General features: G+C 37.8%; 1 protein-coding gene and 2 pseudogenes across 4 annotated transcripts; 2 read left to right on the forward strand and 1 right to left on the reverse strand.

Moving 5' to 3' along the window:
* Positions 1-13,335: 13,335 nt before the first annotated feature.
* LOC149255249 (inorganic pyrophosphatase TTM2 pseudogene) lies at positions 13,336-15,720 on the forward strand (annotated as a pseudogene). The gene is made up of 3 exons (XR_016267213.1): positions 13,336-14,588; positions 15,403-15,519; positions 15,661-15,720. The product of XR_016267213.1 is annotated as an inorganic pyrophosphatase TTM2 pseudogene (transcript).
* Positions 15,721-15,836: 116 nt separating this feature from the next.
* LOC149255250 (omega-6 fatty acid desaturase, chloroplastic-like) lies at positions 15,837-18,955 on the reverse strand. 2 transcript variants are annotated; one of them, XM_089460409.1, is made up of 8 exons: positions 18,553-18,955; positions 18,254-18,454; positions 18,003-18,146; positions 17,713-17,864; positions 16,836-16,961; positions 16,396-16,573; positions 16,103-16,221; positions 15,837-15,976 (listed from the first exon to the last, which is right to left on the reverse strand). In XM_089460409.1, the coding sequence occupies exons 2-8, from the start codon at positions 18,347-18,349 to the stop codon at positions 15,865-15,867; spliced, it is 927 nt and encodes a 308-aa protein (XP_089316535.1). In that variant the 5' UTR covers positions 18,350-18,454; positions 18,553-18,955; the 3' UTR covers positions 15,837-15,864. The 2 variants fall into 2 exon arrangements, with proteins under 2 accessions (XP_089316535.1, XP_089316536.1); XM_089460410.1 differs by lacking the exon at positions 16,836-16,961 and having other exon boundaries at positions 18,553-18,887.
* A 1,231-nt stretch (positions 18,956-20,186) lies between these two features.
* On the forward strand, positions 20,187-21,997 carry LOC149255251 (amino acid transporter AVT6E-like; annotated as a pseudogene). Its single transcript, XR_016267212.1, has 2 exons — positions 20,187-20,320; positions 20,522-21,997. The product of XR_016267212.1 is annotated as an amino acid transporter AVT6E-like (transcript).
* Positions 21,998-27,371: the final 5,374 nt, after the last annotated feature.

Raw genomic sequence — 27,371 nt, forward strand, 5'->3', positions numbered from 1 at the left:
AATGGGGTAATCACTAGTATTATAGGGACCCAACAGATATTTTAGGTTTATCAGAATTTTATTAGCTAAATATGCAAGTAAATTTGGATTTTTCAGAGATCCTGGTTTCACTAAGAAATTTTAGTATATCACTATTTTACGAGCTCTCATTACACTATAATTTCAGAGTTTATGAGATTTCATTATATTATCGTTTAAGAGTGATTCTGGTCCCTTGAGAAATTATAGGTATACCATAGTTTTATGAACTTTCATTACATTGTACTTTCAGAGTTTTTAAAATCTCACTAAGCAAGTAGTTTTGATCAGAGAGCATTTGCTTAGTAAGCGGGAAGTCATGAGTTCAAATCCAATTGAAAGCAAAATCATTTTTTTGCCCTCTTCATTAATATGCAAGTATTTTTGGCTTTTCAAATCTCATTGAAAGCAAATTCAAATTTCCCCTCTTCCTTAACAAGCAAGTAGTTTTGGATTTTTAAGAGATCCTAGTTTCATTATGAAATTTTAGGTATATCGGAGTGTCATTGAGAAATTTTAGGTATAACAGAGTTTTATGAGTTTTCATTACCTTATAGTTTCAGAGCTTTTAAAATATTTCTTCATTAAAGTGCAAGAAGTTCTGGACTTTTAAGAGATCCTGGTCTCACTGAGAAATTTTAGGTTTATCATAGTTTTTTGAGCTTTCATTACATTATAGTTTCAGAGTTTTTAAAATATCTCTTCATTAATATGCAAATAGTTTTGAATTTTTAAGAGATCCTGGTTTCACTGAGAAATTTTATATATATCAAAGTTTTATGAACTTTCATTGCATTATAGTTTCAGAGTTTTAAGAATCTCTCTTCATTAATATGCAACAAGTTTTGGATATTTTTTTTAGAGATCCGGGTCTCACTGAGAATTTAATGTATATTATAGTTTTATGATATTTCGTTACATTATAGTTTCAAAGTTTTTAAAATCCCTCTTAACACAAAAATTTTATTTCTTATTCTTTTCTCTGTATTTAGTGGTTATGAGCTTTCATTACGTTATGGTTTCAGAGTGTTTAAAATCCCTCCTCCCACAGGAAAATTTTATTTTACTTATTCATTTTTCCTCTATATGCATTGAAATTAAAATTTTAATTTGAATTGTAAATGGCGAGTGATTTGTCTCCAGGTAATTTTGCACTTAAAAAAAAGGTATAGTCTGATAATTAAAAATTTAGAGTTATTAGGGTTTGAGTTTGCATTGTGTATTTTTGATGTTTTTGATCGTCTTTTCACATTGAGAATTCATGAGTGCAAAAGAAGAGTATAGTCTGATAATTAAAAATTCAGGGCGCTGGCATTTTGAGGAACAATTAGTTTTGGAAAGCTGATTGACATCTTTTCATGTGATTGAGTTTGGAAAGGGCAACTATCTTCTCGTTGGAAATGAAATTTCAGAGTATAAAGGTGTGGACAATAAGTGTCTATTTTTTTCTATAAAACCTAACAACTAGGCATCTTCGCCATAAACTGAAAGAACCTGACTCTGGTATTCATTTGAGTTAGACTAAAGAACCCATTTAAGTTGAGAAGTCAAATAAATTTTTCTGTGATTAGGACTTTCTTATAGTTAGCCCATTGATAGTGTTTATTCAAGCCAAACAGAAAAACTCATTTGTGTTGATTCATACACAATTTTGATTAACACATTCATATGATTGGGGATTCCTATTAAAATACATTGTTGCTAGTAAGAATTTAGGGCACATCAAAGAACTTAATTGTAATGGCTCATCCTGGCTCGAACAATTTAAAAAAAAACAAATTGTATCTATGGAGGCAATATTAAAGAGTTTGTTTTAGAGAATCCATCTAGGGCTTACCTCAAGATACATATCCAAGGCTCTGTAAAGCACATCACAAGAATCTATGGCATCATCTGGCAATGATTCAAGAAGCAACTGAAATTTGGAGGGCTTGAGATTGACATCGGGGGCCACCTCTGTAATATACTTGTCCATGAGGCTACCCACCTTCTTCAACCGACACCAGTAGAAAATGCCAGAAGTGGGCTCGGCGGTGCCCGTGGGAAATTCAGGTACAAAAACCATCGCCTGATCCATGAGGAAAATCTGCACATATCTGAGAACAATATCCACATCATAGAGGCAACCCATCTTAATATACTTGTCCATGAGGCTACCCACCCTCTTCAACTGACACCAGTAGAAAATGCTAGAAGTGGGCTCGGCGGTGCCCGTGGGAAATTCAGGTACAAAAACCATCGCCTGATCCATGAGGAAAATCTGCACATATCTGAGAACAAGATCCACATCATAGAGGCAACCCATCTCCCGGGGTGTAGGAATCAGTATGTTATCCAATGTAGCATTGTCAAATTGTAATCCAATCATAGTGTCTAGTTGTTTCCTGAATAATATAGAGGCATTTAACATAGTGGCCATTCTTATGATTCCAAACAGCTCCTGCATGTGACTCCTGCTCTCTCCAAAGAATGAAGCAAACCCACAACAGTTTCGAGATCTTCCCTTTGCACTTTCTGGGCATAGTGGTGCATAATCTGCTCGTCCCTCCCACATTTTTCTTGGGGGATATGGAGTTGTAGCCAAGCATTGGCAAGCGAGACTTCAGGTAATGCAAAATAAATCTGTTGATAACCCAGTTGTCCATTTTCACAGAGCACCCAATGACAGGCTAAGTTGGTAGAATTCACTAGAAGTAGGCTAAATTCTGGCAGAGCAGAAAGGAGTTGTTCTTCACCTTGCGAACCCTGACGCAGATTGTGTTTCACATCACCACCTCTCCTACAGGTGGTAGTTGTTTCTGATCGAGAAGAGGTTATGGTGGAAGAAGCAGTAGAGCGAAAGGGAACCGGTCTAGACTGCTGCACCATGAAGGTATACATTTTTTTCATAACTGTGTGGCATAACTGTTTTTCTAATTATTAATCCAAGGGCACAAAAAACTTTAATCATCTAACATCTGATCGGACACCCCAGATAGAGACGTGGTGGCAATTTGGGGAATGGTTTTCAAAGGAGAACGCCTTACAGCGTAATTTTTTTTTCGTATATCATATCGATTATAAAAACTACATTACAACTTTGTATATATTTCAATTTGGCATGATCCTTATGTTTTTTTTTTTTTTTTCTGAGTAAAGACTATTCTATTATGTATAAATAAAAGAGGAAAATATTTACAAAGAGGTTGGAAGCTCTGAGGGGGCTAAAGCTAGCCCTCTGTCAAGAAAACTTCTGCCATCAGCTCTTAACTGTTTGTTTACATAGATAAAAACCGAGAGCCCAGGACTCTGTAGAACTAGACACCACCACCAATAAGCAAAAACAAGAAGACGATGGAGAGTTACACTGAAAAAAAAACTAACGTGGACATCAGCGACAGCATTAAACCGCTTAAGAAAAACCACCAGTTTATCGGACTGCCGTCGACCAGCGAGCGGTATCCGTATGAACGAGCCCGATAAAATCTTCTGTTGACGCGTGGCTCTCGACTGACGTCATCATTTCTGACTTTTCGGGACGTAAAGTTCCGCCAAAAAGAGCCTTCCGAAATCCTCCACCGCCGTCCGATCTGCTCCATCAATCTCCGCCGTTGATTGATTCTGCCTGAGGTGGTAACTCTGCATCTTCGCTGTTGGCTTTGCACGGAGAGCTGACCCATTCAATCATCACATTGTCTTCAACATCCGTAATATTGCGACCAGGAGGCATCACCGGATACAGAACAGTGCCAGAGAACTGCGCCGGTGCACAAATAATGACCTCCTCGTGTGAAGAAGTTTGCTGAAGACGCGCATCCTCTTCATGACCTTCATCCTGCTGCCCCTCTGGAAGAATGGGGATATCCTCTACCCTGCCTCCTTGAGAGTCCTTAGAATTCTGAGAGAGAGTCCTGTCCATGGAATGTTCATCAGAGCCAGGGGGGTCATCTTCTTCCTCTGAGAAGATGACCGTGATAATAGCAGAGATAGTAGGCTTGTTTAGCTTGCTTTTAAAAGTGAAACGGGAGGAGTGGAAAGAACTGGAGAGGGACGGACCAGAGTGGTCAGATGATGGAGAGGCTGGCGAGACAGAAACAAGCGGGGAGATGCGTCGAGGAACAGGACCTCTCCTTCCTCTAACACCCCCCCGTGTGCCCCTCCGGGAAATTCCTCGAGGTCGAGCCATACCAGCAATGATTGATAAACTGAGAGGACAAAAGGGTTGGATGAGGAAGAAGAACGCCCCACCCCAATTTGAAATAAACCGTGGATAACAGTACTCAGAGTAGAAAGTGCCCAGAGAAAGCACCACACAGATAAAAAACAGAACCCCGAAATAAATACCAGAATTGTCTGAATGATTCCCACACCCAGCCCAAACAGCTTCAACAGACTCCGTGACCCGACCAATTGCAGTTATATACCCAAGGAAAAAACAATGACCATACCAGATGCGAGCCAGAAGAACCGTGATTAGATGCTTGAGGCTGGCCTGTTGCGGTCTTCGATGGAGCCCTGATGGCTTCCAAATGCTTAGTACTGCACCTAACTCCTGTGAACCAAATCGACCTGGAATGTCTCTGCTAGAATGAGCCAGAGAGAGTGTCGAGCTCTGGGCAATTGAAATAGATCGTATGCTCATCATCCTGAAGTACTTACTCCGCATGCTGTACACCCAATTCCTCATTAATGGGACTTAATGCGCTGCCAAAAGTCGCCTACTTGCTCTACGATGGTGCCCAATGCCGGCGTCGCTCGTATGGGCATTAACTGCTCATAATATCACCCGCATCCGGGTGCGAGTTCTCCTGCGGCTGCATATCACTAGTAACTATAGTCTTGAAGATGGAGAGTTGATTCTCTGAAACTATGCTGGAGATTGAGCCTTCAAAGAATTCCCTTCCACTTTCCACCCCTATGTTTGCAAGAAAGTCAGCCAATTTATTCCCTTCCCTTCTAATGTGTTTAAAGGAAATTGCTTGGTGATTGGTAAACCATTGTTTGAGAAGCTCTAGTCTAGTGGCCAATCTCCAACTGCTACTGACCTTATATACCTGAGATCCCTGCATTAGCTTTGAGGCCATGTTGATGATGATTTGGGAGTCCCCTTCCACTATAAGAGGCAAGAGTCTCCGTTCCTGTGCCAACTTTAGTCCTCTCCATAGGCCCTCCAATTCTGCCGCATTGTTGGTATTCCAACCAATTGAGCCAACATAGGTTATTAGGGGGAGTCCCTGGTAGTTTCTGATGCTTCCTCCGAATCCTGTTTTTCCTGGATTCCCTTTCGAGGCTCCATCGAAGTTAAGCTGGTATGCATTATTTGGGGGAGGTGTCCAACTTGATGGAGATTCTAGATGCTTTGAAGAGTTATCCTTTGATATTAACGGATGTTGTAATTGAATCTGCCAGTTATCCCATATGGCTTGTTCCTGCGGGAGAGATGGGAAGTCCTCTTTAGACCATCCTTTAACAGACAGAGTTTCTTTAATGTTTTGGTGCAGTCCTTGCCAAATTTGTTCAATTGATTGAGCTTGATCTTTAAATATCCTTCTATTTCTTTCCTTCCAAATATTCCACATAAGTAATCCTGGTATGAGCTGCCATAGTGTGTTTAAGAGTTTACTTTTATACGGCTCTTGGGGCCAGGTGCGGAGAGTCCCTTTGATGTCTCCATTCACTCTTCCATCCTTCTGACATCGGAAGGCAATTTTTTCCCAGAGTTTCCTTCCCATTGGACAGGATTGCATAAGATGTAATGCTGATTCCTCTTCCTGTTTGCAGTTTGGGCAAATGGAAGGTCCAGCAAAATTCCTTTTCCTGAGATTGTCCCATGTGAGAATTCTGTTGTGAGAGATAAGCCATAAAAAAGTTGAGACCTTCGGCCATATGGATGGGTTCCATATCCGATCCCATAATTGATCTTTCATTATCTTTTCTTTGATGAGTATTTTATAAGCTTCCCTGGTGGTGAAAGTGCCTTTTTCCTCATATCCCCATCTAAGGGTGTCCCGGCCTGCCGAAGTGAGTATTTTCCTTTTTTGAAGCTCAGTGGAGAGGGAGAGTTGAGTTTGCTCCGGGCTATGTGGTATTATGTGCCTGGCCTCTTTCCACTTTCTATGTTCTTGAGTGTTGTGTGAGTCCCAAAATCGACTCACCTTCTCATGTTGTTGTATGTCTTGATCAGCAATACCTGGAATTGTGTCTCTGAGGTTAGGGAGCTGCTGCCATGAGTCTTCCCAAAATCTAGCCGTGTGACCATCCTTCACCTCCCAAAAACTGTGTTTCTGAATTATATCCCTGTGTTGAATGGCTGAGTTCCAAATCACGGATCCTTTACTAGTTTCTGACATTCTAAGTCTCTCCTCCATGGATTTGTTGCTTGCATATTTCGCTGTCCAAAGGTAGGCCCAAGGTGTTGTGGGATTGGTTAGCCATTTCCACCAGATTTTGGCCCCCATAACCATATTACTATGTTCTGGGTCTCTTAGTCCAATTCCCCCTGCCTTTTTGGGAAGACATGCTTTCTCCCATTTTACTAATGCCCATTTTCGATTAGGTCCCGAATTACCCCAAAGGAAGTTTCTCTGAAGCTGTTTGATAGCTTTAAGGACCCATTTGGGTGCTGCCAATATGGAGAAAAGGTAAAGAGGCATGGTTTGAAGCACTGCTTTGATTAGAACTAGCCTACTTGCCATATTGAGCGCTCTATGCGTCCACAGGGATAATCTGGCTTCCAGTTTCTCTAAAAGATTGTTCCATGAGGCATGCTTAAGAGCCGTGGCAAATAAAGGAGCCCCCAAATACTTAGATGGAAGGGAAGCAATGGAAAAACCAAAGATACGGGCAATAGTTCTTTGGATGGATGGCGAAGTGTTGAAGAAGAAGATCTGGGATTTGACTTTGTTGATGAGGGCACCAGAGGCCTCCGAAAAGTCTGCAAGAATAGATTTAAGGGCTCGAGCTTCTTGAACAGACGGGTGACCAAAAAGCAGGTTGTCATCAACGAATTGCTGGTGTGAAAAAGCAGGGACTTGGTGGAAGGCTAGACCTTTGAGATGATGAGAGCGGAGGGCTTCTTTAATGCTACGACCTAAACCTTCAGCCAAAATGACAAACAGGAAGGGTGATATAGGATCCCCTTGGCGGATGCCTCTGGAAGGACGAAAAGTGGATGAGGGGATTCCATTGATGAGAATAGAGAAGAACGAAGAGGAAATGAGACTACTGATCCATCTAATCCAAGAGGGGGCAAAACCAAAGGCTTGAAGGACTTGTTGCAGATATTCCCAACTGATACTATCAAAAGCCTTAGATAAATCGAGTTTGAGCAACATACCTGGTTTTTTTGTGTGCTTGAGAGAGTGGATTATCTCATGGGTTAGAATTATCCCATCCGTAATCTGCCTTCCTTCAACGTAACCAGTTTGTTCTGGAGAGATGAGAAGTGGAAGCAGGGGCTTCAATCTGGAAGCTATCACTTTGGAGACAATCTTGTATATGATGTTGCATAAGGCAATCAGACGGAATTTATCCGGAGTGGATGATTCCTCTTCTTTAGGGATTAAAGCTATGAATGTTGCGTTCAGTCCTGGATACATCCATCTGAGGGTACGCGATTCTTCCACCACTTGCCACACCTCCCATTTGACCAGATCCCAAAAGTGATGAAAAAAATTTGAAGTAAAGCCATCGGGTCCCGGAGCTTTTCCTGCTTTGAGTTGATGAACAGCATCATCAACTTCCTGGAGGCTTATGGGTTTGAGAAGGAGAGTGTTATGCTCATCCGTGATTAATTTGGGAATATTGCTGATGATTTTCCCGATAGCTTCTGTTCTGTTTATATCCGGCTCTTGATTCATCTTCTTGAAGTAGTTGAGGAACACCTGTTCTATCCCTTCATGTGTTTCGATTTTGCCTCCTTGTTCATTGGTCACCCGGGAAATTTGATTAATCATTCTCCTTTGCACTGTAGATTTGTGGAAGAATTTCGTGTTCTTCTCACCCTCCTTCAGCCATCTAACTCTCGATTTTTGTCTCCAGAGAGTTTCCTCCTGTGACTCTCGCTCGAGGAGTTGATTCTCTAAGGACTGCTCTTTCTTGCTAAGTTCTTCCGAGCGTCCTTCAGTTATCATTCTTTGCTGAACCACTTTCATTTCTTGATTGAGGATTTCCTTAGCCTTAAAAATGTTGCCAAAGACAGAGTGATTCCATTTTTTAATTTCCCCTTTGAGATATTTCAGCTTCCTTTGGAATGAAGCCATTTTTGTACCATCCGTAAAATTGCATTTTTCCCAGGTTGCTTTAACAAATTCGTTGAAGTCCGGGTGAGACATCCAAAAAGCCTCAAATCTAAAGGGACGTCTAATATGGCAGCCAGGACGATTCCACTGGAGGGCTATCGGCCAATGATCGGAACCAGAGTAAGGGAGAATAGAAGCTGTGAATTCTCCACCTACATGAACTGCATTGTCAGAGATTAAAAAGCGATCCAGGCGCGATGCTATTTGCATTGGACCTGTCCGTTTGTTGTTCCAGGTGTAGAGGCCATTATTAGTAGGAATATCTATAAGCCAATTTTTCTGTATGAAATTCTTTAATAGAGATCCGTCCCTGTTTGTTCTGCATCGGCCTCCCTTTTTTTCCTCCACCGAAGCGATCATATTATAGTCTCCTCCGGCTATCCATAACGGGTATTGCCTATCTGTGCTAAGATTTGTTAAAGCCTCCAGAATTTCATTCTTCTGCTGGGATTCTTGGGGAAAGTACACATTAGTGATGTGCCCATAGATGTTGGTTCCTATTATATGGAATATTGCTTGGATAAAATTTTTATTTGCATGTATGTTGGTCATTTGAATCTTTCTTGCATCCCAAAGCACTGCAAGTCCTCCAGATGCGCCCTGAGCATCAACAACTGCTACTATCCCCCCTGGCCAGGCCTTAGCTGCTATTTTTTCCAAAACTGTCGAATTACATTTTGTTTCCTGTAGAAAAAGAACTGCTGGTTTTTCTTCCATTAACATGTTTTTTAAGAGTTTTCCTTTCCTTGGGCAGTTAAGCCCTCTGATATTCCATGAGATCAACTTCATTGGGAAGGTTTGGGATTGATGTTGAAATACTTGGTTAGCTTGGCATATCTGCCAGAATCTACCAGCACTTCTCCAATCTTGATGGTTCTTTCTAAGGTAGTTTTCCTTCCCCTTTTTTTGCTGTCTTTTGTAATGAATTTGCCGTCCCATTGGCTGCCAATTTGAACCCCTAGTGAATATTTTTTCCGGGCTTTATTGAGGACTTCCACTAGATTGTCCACTTGTTTGTCAGGTATTTTGTCGAAGTTCCCTGTTTTACAAGCCTGTTCTAATCCCAAGAGATCTAGCTCACCAATGTCTATTGATTCCGAATCCTCCTCCATGATTTGTGGTTCCTGAGAGTGACTATCGCCTTCCTTCTCATTTTCTATGCTGGGATTTATGCCATCTATATCCATTTCAGGAAGGCTCCAGTCTTTGGAGGCTGTCTTGGGCTGATTACCTTCTAGATCTATCTCCTTTTCTTTTTCTTTCGATTGGGATCGATCCATTTTTTCCTTTTCCTGAGTAGGCCCTCTTTTATTATGGGTTGAGTCGTCTGGATCTTGCGAATCCTGATTATCTAGTACTGCAAAGCTATTACTAGTAGATGGCTTTGATTGATTTCCTGGGGGTGTCTTTATAGTAACAGCTGGTTTTTTACTCGCTCTTCTGCGATTTGTCACTTTGGTGAAACCATCTACCGATGGGTTTTCCTGTTCAGATTGAGTCGTAGGTTTGCTATTTAATGGGCAGTCTCTGAAGAGGTGACCTAGGTCATGACATTTCCTACATCTGAAGGGAACATGTTCATAATCGATTAACTGAATACATTCCACATCTTCATGAAAGAGACTTACCGTATCTGGCAGAGGTTGTTTCAGGTCCATGTAGACGCAGATCCTTGCATACGAGGTATATCTCTGTGTCTTTGTATCTTCAGCTATTCTGACAAAGTCGCCCAGAACCTTGCCAATAGCTTTGAGGGACTCCTCTTCCCAATATTCCAATGGTAGAGAGTACAGCCGGATCCACACCGGCGCCCAACTTAGGTCCTCTTTATCCGGGTTGAACCGCTCAATCCATTCTCTGAGAAATAGCCCAGCAGAGTTAAAGAAATAAGGCCCTCCTTCAAAAACTCTGTTCCTATCCTCCAAACAGTTAAAAACTGCAGTGAAGAAACCCTTCGGCCCTAGATGCAGGGTTATGTGCCCCTTTGGATGCCATTTGACATTTATCCATGCTCTCAATGCTTTCTCGTTTGGCCATATTCCGATAAATTTGCCTATGAGAGCATGATCTCTCATGTATTGAATTCTGGCATTTATACGGTGACTGGGTAGTTCCACTTTTGGTCTGTGTGCAGCTACTGGCTTGCATGTGGACGAGCTGACTTTCGGTTTATCTTGCTGTGCCTGTTCAGTCTGTTGCTGCTGACTTTTGCCTGTGCTTCCATCATTATGTTCCCGTTCTCTGTCGGAACCCTCAGGATTCCCTTGTTGGTTGCCGTTTGAGGGAGGCGTCCCTCCTTCCCCCGGATGGGGGTTCATTGTACCCGCCGGTCAAAACCCCCAGTCTTTTGTTATCTGCGTTGTCGCGATCTGATTCTGGAGTCCTCTGTTCTGCAGACCTGCCGTTGCAGGTGAGTACAGGAACCCTAATCCGCTTCTCAGAGCTCAGAGCTTCGTGGAATTGCTTAAAGTATCTCTCTATTTTAACTAGCTCAAAGAAGAAAATTAATATAGCAAAGATTAGAACAAATTCTCATGAGCTCCATAGTGAAACAGGTCGTTGGGCAGTTCCTAAAACGCCATGGACGGAAAGGATCTGCCATATATGTGAGAATCGGCATGATCCTTATGTTAATTATATTACTATATAACTATTAATACAATAATCAACTAATTATAAAATAATATGTTTTTTTACTTAATTTTATTTTCATCTATTATATCTCATATCCTTAAAAAGTAAAGCAAAATCAAAATCGTAAAATATATTTTATAAATATAAAATCATTTTCAAATATATATATAAATTTTTATAATTATATATTTTTAAAATTTTTAATAATAAATTTCTAGCTTTCTTTCGTACCAACACAATTCTACATTTTTTTCTCACTTTTATTTTATACAAATATAACAAGACCGCATGGCTAGTGTTCCTTGCCCCTTAATTTAATAAAATATTTCAATGTCATGATGTGTTGTATGTACTCCAAACAATAATAAAATTGTAAAATGATTTATATGAATATTTGTTTAACTTTTTTTTTAATTAATTTTTTTAATATAATTAAACATTTTTGGTAGCCCCAAGGGTTAGCTCAGTTGGTCAAAATCAGTGCCTCCCCATCGGGAGGTTACAGGGTCCATTCTCCCCGAAGCCCTTGGGGTTAGGCCTTGCTAGTGGGCCGCAGAGAGGTCACAGGTCCATTCTCCCGGAAGCCCTTGCGGTTAGGCCTTGCTAATGGGTCGCGGGGCTAAAGCCCTTGGGGTTAGGCCTTGCTAATGGGTCGCGGGGCTAGATTCCCTTCGGGGTCAATCAGCGCTAGATTCCCTTCGGGGTCAATCAGCGGGGTCAAAAAGCCCAGATTTTTCCGTGGACGTAGTGCCACCCATTGACCAGGGTGTTCATGAACCACAACAAAAAACAATTAAACATTTTTGGTAAATAAAAGTTATATATATATATATATATATATATATATATATATAATTGACATTGAAGAAAATGATAACAACTTAATAACTATTTATTTAATATTGAATGATGGCAATTTTTTATATAATGTTCATATTATAGTACACATGTCATGTCATTAGAGTATAGATTGATATAATGAGAGTTGTACAAATTGTATATATGTTATTTTTACATATTTTTTCAAATTTATATATTTTTAAATTATTTTTTTGTAAATAAAAATTAAAATCCATAAAAATTGTCTATTCAATACTTTACACCAATGAGAAAATGGAAATTTTGAATAAATTACGAACCATTTTTGTTTATGGTACATAGTAATTAATATATAATGTTATTTTCAGATTATTTATATTTATTGTACATAGTAATTAACAAGGCCGCATAGCAGCTTAGTTCAATTATTGAATTTTGAAATGTATGAACTAAACTATTGTATTTGAACAAGGGCTACTTTGTAGATATTTTTGCTTATTTTAAGTATCCTTAAATTAGAATAAGAAACAAATAAGGCATACATGAATAAAGTGTTTTTAGTAGCCATAAAAAACTGCTAATGACCTGAGACTTGGTACTTGAACGTTGAAACCAAAATTCTAGAACCATACTTCCAAACAAAAAATGTTTCTACCAAAAGTGGTAAAAAAAATATTGCTATCCGAGGTTGAAACACAAATTCTAGAACCATACTTCCAAATCAAAAAATGTTTCTACCAAAAGTAGTAAAAAAAGTATTGTTATCTTGCATTGGAAATCTGCTACATAAAACTGATAACATATACATATATATAACTTCTCATCAAATTTTATTTTTACACAATATTACATTTGTTCGAATACATATGAGTATGCTGAAGATAAACATCACAAATATATATATGACTATACTAAATATGAATAAAAAATATCTGTTCTACACAAGTGAAATGAACACTCAAGTAGAGATTTTTATCAAACACAATAAACGAACTAATAAATTAAGAAAATATTGACATTGTAATGTTTTATGTAATAAAGACACAATTACCTTATTAATTTTAAGTGATATAATTTTTAACAAAATTATGATATATATTTTTTTAATAATGTGTTTTTGAATGCATAATAATTTAAAGATATTTTAATTATTTTTATTTGATTTTAGGCAAAATTCACTAGTGACAATTTGACCATGACTTACATAACTAGATTCCAATGTATTGTAAAAAATATTAAAAAAATTACATTTGCATTAATTATCTTATGACATTTCAAAATGAATAAAGTATTTGGCAAAACTGGTATTAAAAATGTCATTTAAACAATATAAAATTATAATTTAACTAACTAGTATATCAAAGACTTTGAAAACAAATATGATTGAAATATTTCTCTATGAAAAATGGATATTTCAAGAACCAATAGATTAAAAGTTATGTAATCTAAGCACTGTAAAATAATTAGGCCGATAGGCCTTTCTTTGAAAGGGACCTTTCGTCGTCCTTTTCATTCTGACGCTGACACCTGGCGAACTTCCTCTTTGTTGAGGAAACGACTAGACGCTGACACCTGGCGACTTTTATCCTCGTTCAGTTACTCGTCATGGCGTTCATCCTTCAGTTACGGACGGAACATGGCGGAACATGGCCTTCATTTCTGTTATGGGCAGAGGTTGTTATGGGCGGAGAGCTCTAGAACCATCGTCTTCGCCGCATATTTCAATTCGTTCGAGCCATAGGAAGGGCGGAGGCCTCTTGAAGAACCAGGTTGAGCTTGTGAAGAGGAAGGACTGCGACAGATAAGAAATTGCGATGATTCCTGATAGTCTGTCGTTTGAGAAGGGTTTCTATATTTTTATCAGGGCGTGCCAGCTCCTGACACAGAGGAATGGGGGGTTATATTGGTGGGATTGGCCGGGCCTTCTGGTGCAGGGAAAACGGTCTTCTCTGAGAGGGTTTTGAATTTCATGCCGAACATCATCTCTATTTCCATGGATAATTACAACGATTCCAGCCGAGTAATCGACGGAAATTATGATGATCCCAGGTTAACAGACTATGATACTCTGCTTCAAAATATTCATGATTTAAAGGCTGGAAAATCTGTGAAGGTTCCTGTCTATGATTTTAAACTCAGCAAACGCACTGGGTACAGGGATATTGACATTGCATCATCTAGGATTGTGATTATTGAAGGTATCTATGCTTTGAGCGAACGGTTACGCCCTTTCTTGGATCTCCGCGTGTCTGTCACTGGAGGAGTTCACTTTGATCTTGTCAAGAGGGTTTTGAGGGATATAAATTGGTCTGGTCAGGCACCGGCGGACATCATTTATCAAATATCAGAGACAGTTTATCCTATGTATAAGGCCTACATTGAGCCTGATTTGCAGGCTGCCCATATTAAAATTGTGAACAAATTTAACCCTTTCTCTGGATTTCAAACACCGACTTACAGTTTAAAGTCTAGCCGTATTGCCACAGTAGACCAAATTAAAGAAATATTGTGCAGAGATCATACAGAGAGAACTGAAGAAAGTTATGACATTCATCTACTGCCCCCTGGGGAAGATCCAGAGACTTGTCAGTCTTACTTGCGGATGAGGAATAGGGATGGAAAGTACAGTCTTATGTTTGAGGAATGGGTTGCTGATAATCCATTTATCATATCTCCAAATATTGCATTTGAAGTTAGTGTTCGTCTGCTTGGAGGCTTGATGGCTCTAGGGTACACAATAACAGCCATGTTGAAGAGAACAAGCCGTCTGATGTAGTTTAACTATTGTCCAACTGCATATCTTGAGATGAAGCTCTCTCTCATCCATTTTGCGAGCCGGTGCGCATACCCCCTTAGATATGAGTTTTGCCTAATTTTTCTGCATACCTTGTTCTGCAACTGTTTTCCGTTCTAAGTTTATTCTGCATAACTTATTCTCCAACTGATTTCCGTTCAGTCAGTGAATAACTTGCTGCAAATCTTGCAATGGAAACATCTTAAATGCAAATAATTTTTTCTATAACTGTTTGTAATGCAATTTATCCGAGATCTATATGCATCCTCTGCCCTGAAATCCCTCTCAATGCATTTTGTCACCATTTCATATGGCTATCTTGCACTGGAACTATTTGCAGGGTATTTTGCGTATGCTCTATATGCATATATTTCAATGAAACTGATCTTATGCAGTTTGTCTGTGCCTCTGGTTCTGCTGTATACTTTTCCCCTATGACGTGTCTCAGAGATTTGCTCTAAGTTTTAATTATGTCTTTACTCCGGATGCTGTGTGGTCAGTTTTTCGTCAAAGATTGGCTCATTTTATATTTTTATTTGGTTGGTAAATATTAACTCTTCACCTTTGCTCATCAAGTCCCTTGGGATGGACAATACGTTTTCAAGTTTGTCACTTTGAGGTGTATTTAGATAGTATTGATATGCCTTGTGTGGAATTTTAGCTGTCTAGCTGTCTGGTTGCTTTGACCGCTTAACCATGAACTGCTGTCCCTTTATTTTGACCATTTTCTATACCAACCAGAGGCACTGAATTTTTGGTGACAAATGAGTAACTGCATATTGTTTGGCCTGATGGTATGTCTAATTTCAGGCAAGTAAACTTGTTTGCCTTAATGACTCTACTGCTTTATGTTTGCAGAAGTTGAAATGATGAAAGAAAGATTTTCAAAGTTGTTGCTGGGTGAAGACATGTCAGGTGGTGGTAAAGGAGTATGTACAGCCCTGGCAATATCTAATGCTATTACAAACCTCTCAGGTATAACATTTTTAATTCTGTTCTGGAATCACACAGGATTTTATGCAAGTCTTAAGACACAATTTTTTACTTAATCTTAAGACATAAATTTTCACTTAATTTCAAGATACTAACCCCTAACATGGGGATCTCTTGTGGCAGCTACTGTTTTTGGACAGCTTTGGAGATTGGAACCTCTAGTGCAGGAGACATTTCAAACAATCTATATAAATAGAAAGATGCAGAAAATGACAGTCAAATTTTGTACTCACAATTATGACAAGAAAGCCCCTGCTGGGTTTCAGTTCTGTCTCCAACCGCCAAGATGATCAGTACGCTACTAACATGTTTAGTGAAGAATTTCTTTCATTTTGTAATATAATGGGAATCCTGAGCTAACTGTAGATTATAGCTTGGAATTCTTTGAGAAATATGATGGGGAATATGAACATTAATGTCATGGCACAACAATTCAATCCTGCAAAATAAATATATGAGTGATCTGCAAAGGCCTCATTATCCTGACACACACAAAATAATAAGATGAAGAAAAACAAATTGAATGAAAATAGAAAAAGGATGAATTAGTAAAATTGAGCATCACCAATGTGGATAACTGCAATGAACTGTTCCACCTAATTGAGCTTGTGTAGCATTCCAGTGTTTGGGATGTTTGAAAGGTATATGAGGTGCTGTATGATGGACCATAGCAAAAGTACTCATCTGCACAATTTCATGTCAGAAAAAGGCACACAAAGAATGCCACAAGCTTTAACGAATCCTTGTACAATTTCAGAAGCAGTAAATTAAATAAACTACATAACCAGTAGAAAATCATAGGACGAACATGCCCATTTGAATAGAGTTGATGACAAATATGAGAGAAGAGAAGTTTACCCAAAAGTGATATCCAAGCCATGGCATGAGCCAAAACTTGAACCAGCCTATAACTCCTGTCTTGTATATTATCAGTGGCCATCCAATAGCCATGAATGCAAAGACCCAAGTCAAACTTATAAGAACTTTCTTTCTTTCATATGCTCTAAATTTGTTCAAATCAAAGTGGCAATTCAACCTGTCATAAAGCAGAAAATGTGTGTGGGTATAATAGAGTATGATACAGACAAAAGCTGTTACGAGATTGGATTCATCGTTTTTCATGCTTCCTAGGTGAAGCTCTCAGCATAACAAAGGAAAAACAAATAGAAAACGTCAACTACATTCATTTAATCTTATTTGTCAAAGATCATCTTGAATTAAATGGTACATCATGCCCTATCGTACTGTAATATGGACATCCGAGACCATTAAGATAGTCCTTTAATATGGATGCATACCAGTGACCAACTGATAACCATGGACGTAATGGACCAAATCCAGCATCAAACAATGGCCTCAAAGACAGCGGTAAACAGTCATAATTTTCCCTTAGCAATCGGTGCCATGCAGTGTCTTCACCTAGCCTAGGCACAAAAGAGTCACAACTTATGTCAAGGTGCAAAGAAATTAGTCACAGATCATATCAATATCCAAATATTAGTAACTGTTCTTGTCAAGGTGCCATTACTGGACTATAAGTGTAAAATTAGTGATCCGCTGTCAAGGAGGAACCTTCACTTCTCATCTTTTTCTAGGTGGATTGCAGGAAATCTCTCTCACACACATATAGAGCCAGCCTCCAGGTCGACATGCATGGAATAATGCACAAACACCAAATATTTATTTTCGTTTGAGTATGCTAGATACATATTTGTCCATAAGTTGAGGCTTGGCAGATATGTTCTTCACTTAGGTTTTTGTTATTTAATAACTGTTTATGCCAAACCATTCTACAGGCTGAACTGGTAGCAACTATTTATCCAATGGCTAATATTGTAGAAAAAATAATAAACTCAAGTAAGAATTCCACTCTCACATAATTGCATCAGGTCCATTTAATCTCAGATGAGTTATCATATAGACTGTAACTTTTTCTGGAATGTAGGCTAAATACAAACAACTAAAAGGACTCATCATTGTCTAGAAAAATCCAAAGTAGATCCTCTCCAGGCATACTAGCAGATTCGATAATAATTTGCTTCCTTACATGCAAATGAGAAAGAAATGAAACTATTTGTTATGAATTATAGTCAGCATTTTAACCAAATTAAACAAATACCATTTGCTTCACTAATTTCCCTCTGTTCAAACTTCACACATACAGAGAGAGAGAACATGTTTGTCTTGGCATGATGTCTGTCATGCTTGATTCGCCATGGTTCATATGGATAGATTAGAGGTAAGAAGGCCAGCGTCCCAACAATATCCTCTATCATCTTGTTTTTTGAAAAGCACTTGTGTGCACAATCATGTCCTATCACAAAGAACTACAAACAAAAACAATTAGCAGAAAAATACAAACAAAAAAGGCATGATGACAAAATTCCCAAATTGTACAACTCTTTTCAAAAATTAACATGCTCACTGTCATGAAAGCATCGTTTGATATATAAAAATAAACTGACCCCGGTGATTGCAGTTCCAGTCCATGCCCAAGCAAGAGGGAGGAGGTACCAAGGTGCTCTTGATATGATATAAATCCCTAGTGAATAAGCAGTAACTGATGTAACTACAGTTCTCCAAGCCTTAAAATAGTTAATCTCAAATGCCTGTCCAGGTATTACAAAGCAGAATTAGGTGACCTTAAAATACACCACAACTTGCACGTCTAGAGGATTTGTAATTACATGTCAAAACAACTGAGACAACGAGATACCTCCTGAGGTAGTGTATCAATGACATGCTTCAATGTCACATTATCAGGAACAGGCTCCCCAATTTGGGTAAATCCATAATCTTCAGCAAGGTGCATTCTTTCCTCTTTGTCATTAACTGGAGGTGGAGGAATAGGAACAGCCACAGCTGAGATGAATCTCAATGCCTTCTTCCTTAACCCACATAGTTGGGTTGGTGTTCTCTGTTCAGGTTACCAACAAAGTAACGTTTATGGCATTTAAAGAATAGCAAGCATCAGCGAAAATTCAAATACTGGGAACAGCGGAGACAGAGATGTACTTCGTTATTGATTGAATGACTCAAATGCCTTCCTGAAATGATACCTGTAAATCAGCTCTCTTTTATTAACACATCAATATCACAAAAAGTGGGCAATTAGTGCAAAACAAAACAAGAGGAAATTGAATGCATGGGCAAAACCCCACATAAGGTATTGCATGTTTAGTTTTTAATCTAGTCCAGTGGGTTAACTCAAGTGGTTGAGTGCTGTGCATTACAAGCAGGAGGTCATGGGGTCAAGTCCCCGGGATGGCTACCTCTGTGTATATTATTGGGCCTCATTCAATGTCCGGGCTAGGTTAGGTTGCCAAAAATTGCAACTGAACAGTTCACCCCGTTTACCATACTCAAAATCAGAAGTGACCAGAGAGTTTCCTTGGGATGTGCATTCACTGGAGAAAATTAAAATTAGATTAAAACTAAATTACAAAAATTGCAACCGGCCAGTTCACCACGGCTACCATCCTCGAAATCAGAAGTGACCAGAGAGTTTCCCTGGGATGTGCATTTACTGTAGAAAATTAAAATTAGCTTAAAACTAAATTAAATATTCCCTGCGCATAAATTTCAGATTTGGTTATGCTGTTAAAATTAAATTCTGCGTATAAAAGTTATTGGCACTCTAAATCAATTTGCTGGGCTTAGAAAATCTAACATCACACCTCAACTGAACAGATAAGCCAGAAATAAATCAGATCAACAACCTATCACAAAGGCATATTGCTTCTCTCAAGGACAAACAAGGCTTTGTTTTGGGATTTTTTGTCGTTTAACATTAAATTTGATACATTATTCTTTTTTCCAGAGTATAATTTATTAACATTATTCAAGATCTCTCCACCCTGGGATTTAAAAGAAACCAGCTTTTCTCTGTGCAATTACATGTTTTCAGTGAATCTATTGCAGCCTCGGGGTGGGATTTGTCAGCCTGCTATCATGATGGAAGTCTGTCTGTAGTGCTCCTGACATATTATATAATTAATCTTTTGGGGCATGCTAGATCAAAAATCTAAAGCTAACATGAATTTTATCGAACTAGTATGATTTTCTTCGCTGAAGCTATTTGAAAATTGCTCTCCCAGGCTAACTTAACTCATATCCAGTTTGATTCTTTGCCAGCAAGTCGAACTTCCTGACAGCCACTTAGTTCTGTAACTTGTGAGTTATTTGCTCCCTGGCCAGTCCGATTGGCAGGCAATTGGAAAATCCCGTACAAATGTCTATAAGGAAAAGAAAACCCTTATTTTGAACAATTTTTGCTGATTCGAAATCGGTCTTACGCTCTGGCCTCACCAACTCATTCACCCAGCTGAATTTTTCAACTTTGATAAATATTAAATAATGACCATTACCAATCATTTATCAGAGTTAAAGATATCGATTCATAATATTTGGAGATATTTTCCATAATCACTTACAATGCTTGCCCCATAATTAGCAGACCAGACAGTTTGACATTGGAACTGAGTGCAGAATAAATCTAAGAACTGTTGTTTGGAATACTACCTTTTAGTCTGAAGTTGGCAGCAACTTGATCCTGATGAATTGATCCTGATGAATTTTCTTTTCTGTTTCAGTTGTATGAACAGTTGGTGAAGACTCTGGAATCTCCGACATTTTTGGAAAAGTTACAAGCTTTACGACAAGATATCAAAAAAGAGGATACTGCCAGTGTGGAGTTTGAAAGTTTGCAGATTTCTTATCTCGGGATTACTTTTTGCAGGTCTCCATGGACCATAAATCCATGGTTTTAGCCTAACATGTTGCAGTGAGCCTGCGACCCCCTGCAGTATCTCACACAACTGATTTTTTTCACAAATGTTATAAACAATTTCAGTTTCAATATTAAACAAAGCATCACCACAGTCTGCATTTCAATTGAAAACAAGTTTAAATAGTAAATATTCACTCAATTGCAACCACTATTTGAATTGATGGGCAATGTTCTTGGCATTCGCAATTCCACCAGGTACACAATGCAGGGCCATATAAAGCACTCGTTCATCGAGCTGCAAACGCAGGACATATCGCTGGACAACGAGGCAGAGATCAAGAAGTCTGTCAATGGGGTTACCTCAAAGGCATTGCGTTCGGAAGACAGTGATGCTTTACCCCTATTGTCAACAGAAAAATCAGGGATAGCAGAAGTGGCGTCTGGATCTGGTATCCCTAGTGCAGTTTTCAATCTGGCGACGACTGTAATTGGTGCAGGAATTATGGCACTGCCTGCAACAATGAAAGTTTTGGGTCTGCCATTATGCTTTGCAGTGATAATCCTGATGGCTATTTGCTGGTCGAGTTTTCTGTTCGCCTGAAAGCTTCTAATTATGGTGAAACTGTTGAATCTGTTTGTGGGCACTCTGCCAGGGTTTTATCAGAGATTTATATTATTGTAAACAATGCAGGGATTATGATTGTTTATTTAATTATCATGGGAGATGTGATGTCCGGATCTTCGCATCACCAGGGGCTTTTTGATCAATGGACAGGAAAGGAAGGGTGGTGGAGCGATCAGAGACTGATAGTTTTCATCACAATGGTATTTGTTCTGGCGCCTCTCTGTGCTCTTAAAAAGATAGATTCATTGAAATTCACATCTGCTGCATCTGTTGCAGTTGCAGTTGTTTTTGTTGTTTTGTCATCAATTATTGCCTTTGTTAGGCTTATAGAAGGCAAGATCGAGAGGCCTCGGCTGCTTCCTGATGTTGGGTCCAAAAGGGCAATTTTGGATCTTCTCGTGGTAATCCCAATCATGACCAATGCATACATATGTCATTTCAATGTACAGCCGATCTATAACAAAATGCAGGATAGAACGCCTGTTAAGATGAACAGGGTTGGAAGGATCACCCCAGTGCTGTGTGTGTTGGTGTACGAATCTACTGCAATATCAGGTTATCTTCTATTTGGGCAATCTACAGATTCAGATATTTTGTCAAATTTTGACAAAGACCTTGAAATTCCTTTCAGTTCCATTCTTGATAACATTATTAGGGTTGGATATGTGCTCCATTTGATGCTTGTTTTTCCTGTGATCCATTTTTCACTTCGGCAGACAATGGATTGCATGGTCTTCAAGGGATCGAAGCCCCTCCCTGAGAGCAACAGGAGGTTTGTCATCTTGACTATCACTGTTTTGGTTTTTCTTTACATGGGATCTACTTTGATTCCCAATATTTGGGTAGCTTTTCAGTTCACAGGAGCAACCACAGGTCTATCTTTAGGTTTCATATTTCCTGCTAACGAGAGGAAAGCTTAGGATTAAGGAAGAAGATTCTCCCGTGGGCTATGCTTGTCATGGCATTGGTTGTGAGCATTATAGGAGTTCTTGGAAATCTTTTAAATCTTACCACTGGAAATAACTAAATATATTCTAGAAGTTGCGCTATGTTGGGAAACGCCTTATTCTTATAATGTTATATCTCATCAGCCTAATTTTTTTCAAGGCTTGCTGATTCAGACAGGAGAACTGAAAAGCACTTTGTGATTTATCCATGCACATAATTGAGCATACAGGCAAGAACACTTGAATATGGGATGTAGACACAGTCTAATTCCATGAGTTATAGCTCGCTTTTTCATGCCAAGTGTCCTGCTTGGGTTGTACAATCTGCAGTTTAAATTGGTTTTAACTCTTTTTGAAAGCTGAGAGATATCATGTGTTAAAATGCATTCTTCTTGCTAGAGTTGAAAAAACCCTACTCAAATACATGAATGTTTGTTTTGTTCAGCTTCTGAGCCAAGCAGTATGATCTCCTTCTAAAGGCCTACAGTTATTTTTATGTTGCATGCTTTTAAGTATGATAGTAGTTTGCCCAGGAAGAAAAACTTCAACAAATGAGGATATGCAACTGAGAACAGAGTAAAGGAACATGATTGATTCATGGATGGGGAAACAACCTGCAAAAATTAGAAACCATCTTTCTTGAATCTTCATTGACTTGAAATCATACACAGGTATGATTTTTTGGTCATTGGTATTGCCAGTTTAGTATATTTATATTTTTGCAGTTACATTATAGGCATATGAGAGGCCAACATGTTATTCCCAAAAGTTTTAGTACACTGCAGCCTGTTTTATTGCTCCTAGAGAGACTCTTTGCATGCACTATCGACTTTTCAAGTTTGGTACCATACATACTCACGGACATTCCTTCATCGGGTTTAAATAATTTGTTGACTGCATGGAATTTTAGGCATTTTAAATCATGGAGGCTTGCATGTTCATGCTTTGGTTCCACAGCCTATAATTCTTGATGTAATTTTTGTTGTCTAATAATGGAATATAAGATGCATTTTCAAAGCAGAAATACCTTTGTTTCCATAGCTTGATGGATTCCACCCAAACATAGCCATGTTTATGTGCATGGGACCAATCGTTGCATCATGAAGCGCTGTATATTATGTGTGCTTCTTTGTACATGATATTTTACATCCAAGGATAACTGTTTCTTATCTATGGATTTGATTCCGTTTCCAAAATTCAAGTTTACTGTTGCTTTTTCATATATACTTTTGATATAATTCTTGAAACAATCTTTTACATACTAGTGTAGCTGCTTTGTTGGCATGCTATTTTTACTAACCCAACAAAATTATTACCATGTTGGCATGCTATTTTTACTAACCCAACAAAATTAGTAATAGGTAATCACTATAACCCTTAATAAATAATATTGTATTAAAAAAATACAAAATGACACTCCATTACACATTATAATGGAACTCCCTTAATTCCAAAGTTAAATTAAACGTATCTCAAAGTTAAATTGACCAACTCTGTTAATTCCAAAGTTAAATTAATTGTATCTCAAAGTTAAATTGACCAATTTCAGTTTAGGCATGAATTGTTAAATAATATGTTATCATTAGAAATGACTATATATCAAATGTAGGTATGAAATATTAAATAATATGTTATCATTAGAAATGACTATGATTATATATGAAATGTATGTATGAAATAATGCGAAAAAGGTTAAATTTAACATGAAAATAGAAGGAAATAATTCCATTAAAATGTTAGTACATGATTTTTATACTAAATGGAAGTCAAGGAAAAAATACCAACCATTTTGTTTAGTTGATAAAAACATATTATTTTAAATCTAATAATCGTAATGAGAAGTAAATTGTGAAATTCATAAATGTTAACCATTAAATAATTAATTGTTAATAATTTTTTCAAAACAATAAGATTAAATTTTTAATTATTATATTTTAAAAATTATAATATATATTATTCATTTTTGTTATGGGGTCTTCCATTTTTATGAGCTGAATACATATCTATAAATGCATTTTTTTATCATTTTTCCAATTTCCATACTATTTTTCTAATTTAAAAATCTATCGGCCTCTTTTTGCACTTTTTAGGGCAATTGCTAGTAATTTACCTAATTATTACATTTTTTAATAATTTCTATATTTCTCAAAATAAAATGTATTATTTATTATTTGATAATTTATTTTTTATATGATGTAATTTGTTATTTTATATGATGTAATATGTTATTTGATAGTATATATGACAATTTTATAATTGTATCATTCTAGAAATTGAAATTTAATATAATTTTTTAAAATGAAAAACAATTAAATAAAGATTTAAAGAAACAAAATAATTAAACACAACAAAAATTAAAAACATAAGGCACATAAAACGTTTCAGTTAAAAAAATAATTTCCAAAATTTTTAACATGAATTTAGGGAGACACTTAAAAGCCCATTACACCTTCTTACTTTTATTTTTAGTTGAAAACCTCTGTTTGAAAATAGACAAAATTCACCAAATAAACTATTTAAAGAAACTTGTATTATTGGCTTGAAAAATTACATAAACCATATGTGACATCACCACGAATAATTATGAGCAACTTAATGTTTTTTCGGGAACGTAACAATGACTATGGAATCCCACACCATGCTTTCCACCTTCAAAAATAACCCTGCGTCGTCGCTGTCAATACCAGCAAACTTCACCAAAGGAACTTAGCACTTCAATAAATAATATGGGAATGGATGAAAAAGTTTGATACTGTTTCTTACCACAGACACGTTATTAACTGCATAAACCAAGTTAGTCAAATGGGGCCGATTCATTGGACTACGTGTGGAAGTTTTCCATTAATGTTTTATTTGGAATAAGTTTTCATCTCCCTGCTAATCAATAAACTCTGTTAAATAATTTTTTTTTCACAGTACATCTTATAGATTTTAATTCAGTGAAAGAAGTATGTCAATTTTTTATAATTAATTAAGATTTTTTTATGTATATTGCCATTAATTTTTCAAAGTAAATATTATCATTATAAAATAAGACTCTAACAAATCAGAATGTAGAAACAATAGATTTAAAAAAAATAAAAAATAAAAAATAAATTAAATTTTTTTCAAAAGTAAACATGAGATAAGATTATATAATTTTTGGTAAATTTAAAATTAATGTCAACATCAATATTTTTTAATACCTTATTATCATGCTGTTGCATGGAATAATAATAGGGTACACAAAAGTCAATTCTTGTCATCATTACACAATAAGAGGGGAGACATTTCAACCAATCATATTTGAGATAACAGAAATAAATTTTATTTAAAAATAATAAATTTAATTTCATAATGTTATTTGGATAGATTTTAAATTTTTTTAGTAAAAAAAAATTAATAACAAATCAATAAAAAATTGAATACATTATATGCTGCTAATGACAAGTATAATAATAATATATAACCTAATATTCAAAAAAAAAATATATCATCATAGTTTAATAGACTAGCATAGAACCCCAGATGCGGGTGATTAAGATGAATTTAATAAGGATTAGACAGGGGGACGGCAGGCGGCTAAGCCACATGGCCACCCGCGTTCCCATCCAAGGTAATTTATGGCGAACCACCGTCAACCTGCAGGCGCCATTACTCTGGTGCACAGGTCGAGACGTTCTCTGCAAGCTTAAGGCCATGGCTTCTACAAGCCTGCATACTTTCACCCCTTCCCCACTGAATTGCTCCTGCCCCCCAATGCTGCGGAGCCGAGCTCTCGCACGACAACAGGGAGGCGCTGCTGGCTCCTCAGCTGTATTGATCTGGGGGATGGTTTCCATTTCTCCCAAAATGCTCACTGCGCTCTGAATTTTTCTCAGAATGCCACTGTTTCTCGCCTGAATAGCTCTATTAACTCCCGTGTAGACTCTGCCTCACCCTCAGCGCTCACTGCTAATACTCTTGTCATCTCGGCCCACACCAATCAGCTCCATCCCGCTTGCAGAACCATGCCGCGTCTTCGACACCGGATGCGCAGCAGGCGAGGCAGAAATATTTGCCCTCCCTCGCCGCCACCTCCTAAGCCAACGACCCCGTCGTCCTCCCCTTCCTCAGCTTCGTCCAGAGGCCAATTCTCTGGCAGATATCATGCCACCCGCAGCGAAAGAAGTCAGGCCCAAGCCTTTGGTGCTCGAAGAGTTAATGATGCATCTCAGACGACCAATCCCCCTGCGCCCCCTCAACAGTCGCACCACTTGACCCAATTCCGCTTTCACAACACCATGAACCACCCTGATATCATTGCCACTGTCACAGTGGCATTCAGTGAAGAAATCTGCCCACAGGATGAGCAGGATGTACAGACTCACGACACAGTTCAGAAGAAGGAGGATATCAACAAGCAGAAGACGGCACAGGAGAAGCGAGTCATCAGCGGACGGAAGCACTCGGACAACAGCTCTGGTTTGCCCAGACACAAAGATGGCCATGACAGCGCTCAGCATGGTAAGGACATCCCTGGAGGCAGGCATGCAGTCGAGGGTAGTTCGGGTGGCACGCAAGCAGTCGGGGGCATCCCTGGTGGCACGCAAGCAGTTGTGGAAGATTGGGATGAGTACAGATGTTTCATTGTGGAAGAGCCTCCACCAAACGACACCTAGTGGGTCCTTGCAGCTAGATTTCCATGACGCCAGGTTTCGAATCCCGCTCCTACTCCTAGGGGCTTTTTTAATGTTTTGTCAAAATATGTTGTCAATTTTGGTAAAACTCCACAAACGTCTCTGTTGGTTTTTGAGTTGGGACCCCTGTGTGGGCAACACTTTTTTATTGGTTTACTCGGACTGGTTTCCCCTAGGTGGGCAGTCTTGTTTCAGTTCTAAATGTCTAAACATGATATAACTCTGTTTCAGCACCGCAGAGGCCGGAGCCTCACTGTATTTTACTGTTTTTATTAATAGAATTAGTATTACTTAGAAAAAAAATAAACTAGCATAGAAATATGAGCAATAAAGATATTTTTAATGAAAAGGTTCCATTGACTTTTAAAGATATAGGTGATTTGGAAGATCTCTAGGTCTTGAAAAGTTATAAGAAAAGTTGTAAATAACAAATAATAAAGTCAATGAAAAGCTTAGTAATTATAATGAAGACATGCATAGAAGTATGAGTAATAAAGACATTTTTAAAAAGTTATAAGAAACGCTGTAAATAACACATAATAAAGTCAATGAAAAGCTTCGTAATTATAATGAAGACATAATAGTTTAACATAATGGCATAGAAGTATGAGTAATAAGGACATTTTTAAGAGGTGGCACGACCAAGAGGTGAATTGGAGAAATCTTAAAGTACTAAGAGAAGTTGTGAATAATAATTAAGTTCATGAAAAGCTTCTTAATAATAATGAAGACATTAAAAAAAATCATATATAATATTGGAATCTTGGTATAAAAATTTATGTTGAGAATAAAAAGATAATACTAAATAAGTTAGTTTTGAGTTTTGTAAAAAAAATATCATTTTTAAAATAGGTAATTATTGGGTATTGAGTGTG

The sequence above is a fragment of the Pinus tabuliformis genome, chromosome 7 (genome assembly GCF_031772625.1).
Source record: "Pinus tabuliformis cultivar Carrire ecotype Pingquan chromosome 7, CPIR1, whole genome shotgun sequence".
In the NCBI taxonomy this organism is placed as follows: Eukaryota; Viridiplantae; Streptophyta; class Pinopsida; order Pinales; family Pinaceae; genus Pinus; species Pinus tabuliformis.

Bases quoted from the DNA above. Each gene is read 5' to 3' on its own strand.
- LOC149255250 (XM_089460409.1), bottom strand. From the start codon at position 18,349: ATGCACCTTGCTGAAGATTATGGATTTACCCAAATTGGGGAGCCTGTT. The intron at 18,147-18,253 runs GTATCTCGTTGT...ATACCTGGACAG, and splicing joins TTGATACACTACCTCAGGAG to GCATTTGAGATTAACTATTT. The intron at 16,574-16,835 runs GTATGCATCCAT...GCTTTATGACAG, and splicing joins TGGTTATCAGTTGGTCACTG to GTTGAATTGCCACTTTGATT.